Here is a 9,816-nt window from a genome sequence, read left to right on the forward strand (position 1 = left end):
TCCGTGTCCTAATGCTGATGCTGTCCATAACACTGCAAGTTTCTATCGGTTCCAAATTTTGATGTTTGTTCATGATTAGGTTTTATTTTTCAATATTTGGATACAATTGTAATACATCGGAAATGTGATTGAATCAAAATTGTCCACTTAAATGAAGAAAGCATTTAGCTCATCCACGGAAAAAATTAGAAAAAAATCTACCTTTGTAAGGAATAAATATCTCGCTTGGTGTTTGTCATTTTCCAGTCTAAGTACGCAAGGTTGTGGGGGTTTTGAAGTCGATTTTCACGCATGCTAAAAATGGATGGTTTAGGTTCGATGATATTTTCAAAAGTATTATATGCTCTTTGTGGCTTACATTTCATCTGTATAACTGATAGAAAGTAAGTGTATTCTACAGATAAATCTTCTGAATATGTCAACTTTGTCGTGGTTTAGAACAGTGATTTACAACAGTCCGATTTGGTTGAATGTAAGTGGAGATAGTCGTGCTGGGCCAAGTAACTGTCCCAGGAGTGAACCGATTGAGGTAGTTTCTTGTCACAAATGCTAACTTTGAAAGGTTTTCCATAAAAATAGGGTCAATGATTGAAAAATAAAATGAATATAAAAAATGCAGCGTTTTTGTGTTATTTTAAAGTGAAAGCCAGATTAGTATCTAGTAAAACATGTTTTCAATTATTTGTATATTAGTATTTTATTTCGAAGTAAAACTATTCAAAATAATAAAAGTTCGGCTGGGATTGTGATTGTTTCCGTTCCAATTTCACTTTGAAACACCCATATAAAATACTACGCTGCTGATCATGCTTTACTGAATTTGATTGTCATAAAATAATAATGCAAAGCTGCGATAAAAAGCAATCAGTGCGTTATCTTGGACAGATGGCATTACTTTTGGGTTGACTATTAAGAACAAATCAAAAGTAAAACAGCTCCAACATAACTCGGTCTACTCGCCCAGCAAAATCTCCAACCAACCTTTCTGTAGACGCAAATCCAGTTGAGACCCATGATTCAGAAATAACTACAGAAGCATGTTGTCAGATAAAATAAAATGTTGAAGAACGTATCATATATGTATATATATATATATATATATATATATATATATATATATATATATATATATATATATATATATATATATATATATATATATATATATATATATATATATATATATATATATATATATATATATATATATATATATATATATATATATATATATATATATATATATATATATATATATATATATATATATATATATATATATATATATATATATATATATATATATATATATATATATATATATATATATATATATATATATATATATATATATATATATATATATATATATATATATATATATATATATATATATATATATATATATATATATATATATATATATGGGTCATTCCACGCGAAGTGATCAAGGCACGTGTAATCGACCTTCATGGATTTGAACCAAATTTGGAGGAATTGTTCATCTAGGGCGCATATATAAAAACCCAAATTTTTGTGTCAATTGAACCACCCCTCGGGTCATGGGAGCACCCCGCGTTTTGACACATTGCCAAAACTCTTGATTTTCTTTTGATCATATCTTCGATTCTATTGACTCTAGAATCAAACCGCAAGATGCCTTTTGAAGAAAATTATTCAAGGAGTCTAGAAAAAATAATGATTTTGGCGGCAGTACTGCCAACTATGCAATTTTCTCAGTCAAATATTAAAAATTAATTTTTCTCCCAATACGTATAATTTAATTTTGAAACTTCTAATGACATCGTGTTCCTCAGACATTTTTACATAAGAAACACTTATAATCTCAATATAATTTGAGCGAATCCTGATATATACCGTTTTGAAGGAAAAAATCGCAATTTCCCATATAAGATCGCAAGCGCACAACACTAAAACACCAACTTGAGTATTCTGAGTTCAAACATGATTTTTCGTGAAGTAGATGAGAAATGACGAAAAACTACGTTTTTGGTTTGCATCTAGCAGATCAGGGTCGATTCTTATGACCGTTTGAAAAAAAATTCAATTTCGGCCAATAAAAATTGATTTTTATATCAGAAAATGCGAGTTTTTCCCTTCAAAACGGTGTATCAAAGGATGCGTTCAAATTATATTGAGATTAAAAGCGTTTCTTATGTAAAAATGTCTGAGGAATACGATGGCATCAGAATTTTCAAAATTAAAATATATGTATTGAGAGAAAAATTCAATTTTAATATTTAACTGAAAAAATCACATAGTTGGCAGCACTGCCGCCAAAAATTAATATTTTTTCTAGACTCCTTGAATAATTTTCTTCAAAAGCAATCTAACGGTTTGATTCGAGAGTCTATAGAACCTGAGATATGATCAAAAGAAAATCAAGGGTGTTGGCAATTTGTCAAAACGGGGGGTTCTCCCATGACACGAGGGGTGGTTCAATTGACACAAAAATTTGGGTTTTTATATATTGGCCCTAGATGAACAATTCCACCAAGTTTGGTTCAAATCCGTGAAGTTCGATTTCAAGTTTGCATCTTTTTTTGATCACTTCGCGTGGAATGGCCCATATCTGAAATACGAAACATGTGTGCCAATAGCTGTCGTTGCCCTACGTACCTACAAACCGCCGAGAATATCGTCAATCCAATTAGCATAAAAACGATATATTTTTTTTTCAAACGCAAACTCTCAAGCAGCAAAAACACGTCGCACCCCAACTCAATCCAAAACCACCCAACCCATCCGCTTTGCAAATCTTTCTGTGACACCGAGCTCTTGCTCAAAAAATTCTTACACGGTTTAACTGTAAGAATTTTTTAAGAAATCCATAGCGTCTAACGCTTATTGTAACGTCCAGGCGCTATAGTCATGATGCTACTCGTTTGGCATAAGAGCAAAAACTGATCGATACAGTCACATGGTACCTCTATTTATAACTTTTTGTGATTGATTGAGCCACTTGTTCCTACTGACGGCTCTGCCTGAAATAGCTACCTTGCTGGAGTAAATTTTCCATTTTTGTGAACTTTTCAATTTTACCGCTTTTATTGCACAGATCTTAAATTATTTCGCTACACATGAGATATTGCAGATTTTAGAATGACGCCTAGTCCCAGATAGTGGAGTAAAATATCTTTAATGTCAAAATGAATCATGAGTTATACCTGAATAATGTTATTGTTGGAAGACGACTGGGCGGAATAATATTCTTCATTCCTAATCCACACTCTTAGAAAAAATGAAAATTACATTTGACGTAAACGATGCAGCGACGTATTTTTCTGTCCGATAATAGGATTTTACATGCTACGATATGTAAAATTGAATATTGTGAAAACATTTTTACATGTAATAAAATGTAAATTTATGTGAATTGGGACGCTCCTTTTATGTGCATCTGGCAAGACGTAAAGTTACATGATTTTTTTGCTGTGCATCATCACATTTTCAATTACTTTCTACAAATTAGTAGAAATCGCAAAAGATTTAATCATTTAGAAAACACAAGTCAACCGTTGGAATAGGGAAAACAATGGTGGGAAACTATTTGCTCCCAAGAGCTGACGATTATGGACATCCATTAGTCTGCTATAAATTTTATGACTTCAATTTACACTTGATAAAAGTATTGTTGTCTGGTTTTGGCTATCACGCGATAACATAATTCGTTCGATCGGGAATGTGGCGCTTGTTGCAAATGTGTTTCGCTATAAATATCGCAGAAGCAAAACAAAATTCTAATATGCTGAAAACACAACCTGGTGGTAATTCCAAAATTAATGGCGCCCCGAACAATGTGATAGAGCCGCAAATAATACCCGTCATAATGTGCCACACTGATTTCCCTCACAATCTCCATCGAAAAATGAGATCAACCGGCTTTCGTCGCTCGCTAAACAAAAAGCAGAACTATGACTGAGGAATTGAAAAGGAAAAATTGGAATGAGTTTCTAGATGGAATCTATCCGACGGTAGTTCCGAACCGTGGAGAAAAGTCAACGCTCAAGGCGGCAAAAGAAATAGTATCGGTTGTACTCTCAAAATCAACAGGGCTATAACCATCGACACCGCTCTTCAACTGTCCTTAGTCAACCGGGAGAGGAACTTAGAATTTCACCAAAGTCCCTCTAAACAAGGCCCTAGCATGCGTCAAAATTGTTTAGTGTAGGGAACAGAGATAGCCTACAAAACGTGGTAATGAAAACATAGACGCTTCCAAACACCGAAGAACCTATCATACATACAAGCACAAAGACAGTTTTGACGCATGCTATGACCTTTCTACATAAGGACTTTGGAATGAAGTCATTAACTTTCCCTTCGGACTCGGTACGATTTCAATAAACCATTCTGTGGTTCTATATCGTCCCACTACCAGCACAGTTACTGAACTAGATGACATTGATTCCTGCGACATCTGTCACCGCTTGCCCTCCAAAGGGACAACTGGAAAACTGTCGAATGAAGGTTAACAGAAGACTGATGTCCTTTCTTGAGGTAAACTGGATATGCGACAATCACTGATTACTGCTTTACACAGCTGTTCCAACAGACACCAGCAGTATACTAGCCCTGGATTAGTTCGTAAACTCTTCAGCTTCCACCGAGGAGAATCCATGGCTCTTCAATTACAAGCGATTGCATGGACTGAAATGTCATTACAGTTCGTGTCATCCGAACAAAGTATCAGCAGTTTGTCTGCAACAAATATACCAACCACATCTTCGTATCATTATGGATGCTTCTAAGGGGGGGATGCTGTGTACTCCTGAGGATTGGAGTCGAAGAGGGATCTCTTGCGACAACTCTCCTGTCTAACATACCTGCAAATGTTGCAAATGCATATCCAGTATCCCCGCTCTGTCAGCGAGATTGTCGTGAGCGAACAGGTAAACATGTTGATCCTTCTCTCTTTCTTCCAAAACGCCAGATTATACATTTGGATCCAAGTAAAGCGGGTCCTAGTCAATACTACCCGGTGTAGAACAGAATTTTTGTAACCTATAACTACAACCAGCAAATCCCTTTTATCATACTGTTGCTGCAAAATATTGTCGCGCTTATAATAAAATCTCACATTGCGGGCGTCTGAAAGGCGCATCAAATATAGCCGCAGTTGCTCCGCAAGCAGATTTCAGTGGAGCTTTATTTTTCTACCAGCTGTGTGCTTTTCGAAAGCTTCAAGGAAAAAGCTGCCTATTAATTTATATAGGCGGCTGTCACGCGCCTATCTCAATTGAGCTTTCATATAATCGCATATCGAGCAATTATCCTGCAAGGCACAATAATCCTCGAAGAGAAGGGCATTGCCAACAACCCGGCAAGTACGCAATGGAATTGGAACCACTACTAACAGCAGCACATCAAAAACGTAGTTTAAATACGAGGCTTCCGTCTCCATCAGCTTCAAATGTAGGGGAGATTTTCCGCAACTCACTCCAATCAACGTTATAGTACTCAGTAACTTATAAGTAGCGAACTCGAAGAGGGACCGCCCCACATTCGTCATTGACGAACAGAATTACAATCTTGTACCTATCAATTACAATAAACAAAATCCTTAAGTGGCCCACCTTACCTCACATTCTCCTACGCGTGAACTGGTTGTGCGGGTAGTTTCAACTACTGATTGGCTTGACTGCTAAACAAAAACAGTTTCTAGTGCAGCCTAAGTCGTTTTGTTTCAGTTTCAGATATCTTAATAACTATTCTTGTTTTCCGTTCTTATCATAAATCTATAACTAACCTTCCGGTGCCACGGCATCAAAGTACTGTTGAGCAGCAGATTTCTCCCGTCCATCGTCAACCGCCTCAGCGCAAACTTCAGCCGCTAATCCAGCGGTAATCAACAGGATTATGGCCGCAAAGCAGCTCGTCTTCCCCATTGCCTTCTGCATCATTGTAGCTACTGGAGCTATTCGTATACTGGCTCGTGCGAACGCAGCTCCTACAAGCTTACAGTCTGAAGCAAGATCCTTCTTTGCTCTTGTGCGACAAAAATCTAAATTTTCACTTCCCGGAATCAAATCTTTACTTCGGTACGCGTTTATTTATTCTGCCGGATAAATCCAAAAGGTGTAGGTTATCACGCAGATTAACTGCTTCCCGGATGTTTCGCTGACGTATCCAAAAGCTTCCAAGTATTAAGTATCAATACTTTTCGGTTTTTTCACTTTTTCGCGGTCCAATTATATACTTTGACTTCTGGTGTGCCATTAAAGACTATTCACGATCAACTGAAAAAGGAAGCAATCGAAGCTGATATAAAACTTAATTCTTGCTCAAACAATTCAGAGCCATATAATATTACAAGTACCCCCGTAAAAAGCAATGAAACGGATCGCCGATTAGGCTGCAGGAAAGCAGATCAAATTCGATGATATCAGCTGCCAATCCAATGATTACCCAGTGAGAAAGGGTTGGAGTGCTGCAGGAAGGATGTCCCTGATCCGCATTGCTCTTTGTGTGCATCAGCTGAATAATGAATGATTGAAGGATTTTCAATTGGCGTGATTAAGATAAGGATTGGAACAGGAACAAAGAAAAAACCCATGATTTCATCCCTGACCAAATACGACTAATTGGCACTTATCAATGGTAGACTTTTATTAGTGGGATTATCAGTAATATTGTAGATATTCATTTGGCACATTACTGGCGCAAAACAAGATACGGATTGCATCTATAGACAACAAAACCGTGCGTGCCATGTGTCGTTCTCATTTTCCGTTGAATTTTTCCGCCCAGCGATGGCGGAAGTTTTATTGTTCATTCGACAATGTGCAACGTTTTCAAGCGCAGTTTTCGTGCATCAAACTATTAACATATAAATCATGTATTCTGGTGGTTTGAATTGATGGACGAGGTGGTTATTCATATTACAGTTGTATTACTCATTTTAAGAGATATAAAACAAACATAAAATAATTAATTTAAGTACTATATAGAAAGAAGGAATCAACTTTCTGTCGTTCAAGTTTTTATCAGTTTTAGATCAATATTATAGGTATAATTAACCCCATAATTCAATTTGTGCTTGATATCTTTGTTTTTAAAATCGCGATAAAGTTTTGTATCGGTTGTCCCCCAAAAATTTGTTATTCGCGTTTCTATCCTTTTTTGAATATTTTCGCAATATATGAATAAATAAATGAAGAAATAAATAGATAAATAAATGAATAAATAAATGAATAAATAAATGAAAAAAAAAATAAATAAATAAACATACATAAATAAAAAAATAGTACTTGACAACCCTGTCTTTTGGCGGGGTTCAGCAGAATCGCTGTAAAATCTACAATACACGATTTTGTGTTGTCAACCCCACTAAAACCTCTTCAAAATATTCCAATCTATCATACAAATACGTTATCTGCTTGTTGAAATCATGATATAAAATGATATTTGAGTTAAAAGTTGGAAATTTGAGGGAAGTGAGAACAAAACTATTTTGCATATGGTAGTACAATTCAATTAGAAACTTATTTCACATTTTGGAGTTCTTAAAACAATAAGAAATATCTGTAAGTTACTTTACAGAAGAAATTTGCCGTAGAATTGAAATTTGGTCTTGTACTAACTTGAAACTAAACTTATGGGGTAAAGAACTTACCCCGCCAAAAGGCGGTGTTGGGCAACTGGGTGAAAAAAATTTGCGTCTTTTGATTTTAAAGTTTATGTGTTTATTTGGCTCTAGTTTTCTCAATTTTCGACCGATTTCAACTAAACTACTTGCAAATGTTCGGGAAATTATTCAAGATTATTTAACTATACGTGCTGATCATGCCAGAGAATCGATTCTGGCTTTCTGTAAAATTTCGTGTGGTCTGTCAGAGGGCCACGTGAGCCATATTCAATAGTCATAGAACTTCTAGCTCGAAGTGCATAGCTTAAGTATAAATAAAAATCATTAATGTTAACCTTCTAAATGAATTTGGAGACATATTAACTAGTTTTGGGAAAACTAGAAATGATTCCTGCTTTGGCGGTTCAGAGGGTAAGGTGCTGTTCTCATAAACCATTCGCCGTATTTGCGGAACTCATCCAGGAAAGATTTGTAGTGATTAGTAGCATCGTCGCACTAACACCGTCAGGGTTTGGGTAGTACTACCCATTCGAAAATAACCAAGTGGGTTGGACATTTTCATAAATTTGAAATCTGCCACGTATGTATCAAGGGCACACATTTCAAAATATCGATGCACAACAACTTCATTTACACAAACACACTGCAAGTGATTTAATGTAGCGTGTGTATTGCGAAAATGAGACAAATCCCTATTCTATTACCCTCACCCTATGCTTACTACCCACTCGTGCTAAAGGTGTAACGCCGGCCCTGAACACCGTTATTGTCCTGTACACTAAGAAGCGGCTGCAAAGTCTGTTGAAAAAGAAGGTCAAGTTCCAAAACGGAATGGTAGTATCAAAACTTTGTTTTGCTTTTAGATACGGTTCCAGGAGGTATTGTAAAGGACATCCTCACAATACCGAGCGCCACATCAAACTTCACAGTTATTCGTATGGAATGCATGAGTACTGTAGCATTCTCTAGTTTTTATTCCTATTTGCATTCGTAAATTTTTGGGACATCCTAAGACCGAGTCAATAGAACATTGTAGAGGAAACATATTCGAAAAGCGCAACTAATATCAAACATTTGAACTTAACCCTCTAGTTCCCAACACCGCATCTAGGCGGTCTCTATAAAAATCTAAATAAAACTACTAAAACATGATTGTATGTTGTCATCCGCACAAGCATTTCTTCCCAACGCTCTCACCATTCATACACACATTTTTTTAATATTCGTAGCTTTCTGTCAAAGGCATTTGAAGCTCAAAGTTGAAAATTCGAGGAAAACGTGGAAAAAAACTATTTTGTGGTTAGTGGTAATCTTCATTAATTAAATTTTAACTGTTTTTGGAAATTTCAATAACTAAAAAAATATTTTTGAGTAGCCTGTTACTAGCATTTCACTGTAGATGTGAATTGGTTTAGTGGAATAGTTCGGAAGTTTAGGTTTTTTGGTAAAATACTTTGCCCGCCTGGAGGCGGTTTTGGGCATCTAAGCGAAATTTTTCTTCGCAATTTTATGCAATTTTAGCTGAAAAAACTTATGTTTTAAAAACTTGGGGTGGATGTTGCAGTTTGAATATGGATATTCTTATCATTTAATAATATTTAGGGGAGCCTGGGGCTAGTTGGCAGAATCTGTTTTTCTCTTTTTGTATTAGACATATGGCGCTGTCTCTAGTTCTGCACTTCAAGTATTGTTTAATACATTCTCCAATGTGTTTATGTTGCATTAAATTCTGTTTTGTACACGTTGTAAGTAATATTTTCGAGCGTGTGAAGAGCCTGCTTTAGTCGTATTGGGAAGGGTGCCTCACAATTTCATTAATTACTCGGAATACAATTGATGCAATTCGTATGAATTGGCATCAATATCATTGCTTTCTTCTTATGAACCATTGTGATATCAAAAATCGTCATTTGAACCAATACGTTGAACAAAGATGGCTAACGCCGCTCTAACCAACGGTTTTACATGGTTATGACGAAAATAGGCTCATTACCCTAGGTAATGTTCTTAAATTTCAGCATTTTTGTTATTTGGGGCGAGTTCAAAGCTATTTTTTTGTTTGTTTACTTCGAAATTTCACCTGAAAAATTTCGAAAATTTAGCCTTTGAATACAAATTGTGCGCCGAAATTAAAATGCAGGAGCATTGAGGCTGAAAAATAATAACAAGTATCATTGATTTGCAGTTTTATTCAAGAAACATCTCAC

At 35.7% G+C, this 9,816-nt stretch overlaps 1 protein-coding gene across 1 annotated transcript in view; it reads right to left on the reverse strand.

Moving 5' to 3' along the window:
- The window catches only part of LOC131689768 (uncharacterized), a 59,560-nt gene extending 53,287 nt beyond the window's left edge, over window positions 1–6,273 (reverse strand). The window contains exon 1 of the mRNA XM_058975062.1: window positions 5,771–6,273. Within this exon, the coding sequence (XP_058831045.1) occupies window positions 5,771–5,924 (154 nt within the window). The 5' untranslated portion in view covers window positions 5,925–6,273. The remainder of the gene's footprint in view (window positions 1–5,770) is intronic.
- Between the last annotated feature and the right edge of the window lie 3,543 nt (window positions 6,274–9,816).

The sequence above is a fragment of the Topomyia yanbarensis genome, chromosome 3 (genome assembly GCF_030247195.1).
Source record: "Topomyia yanbarensis strain Yona2022 chromosome 3, ASM3024719v1, whole genome shotgun sequence".
NCBI lineage: Eukaryota > Metazoa > Arthropoda > Insecta > Diptera > Culicidae > Topomyia > Topomyia yanbarensis.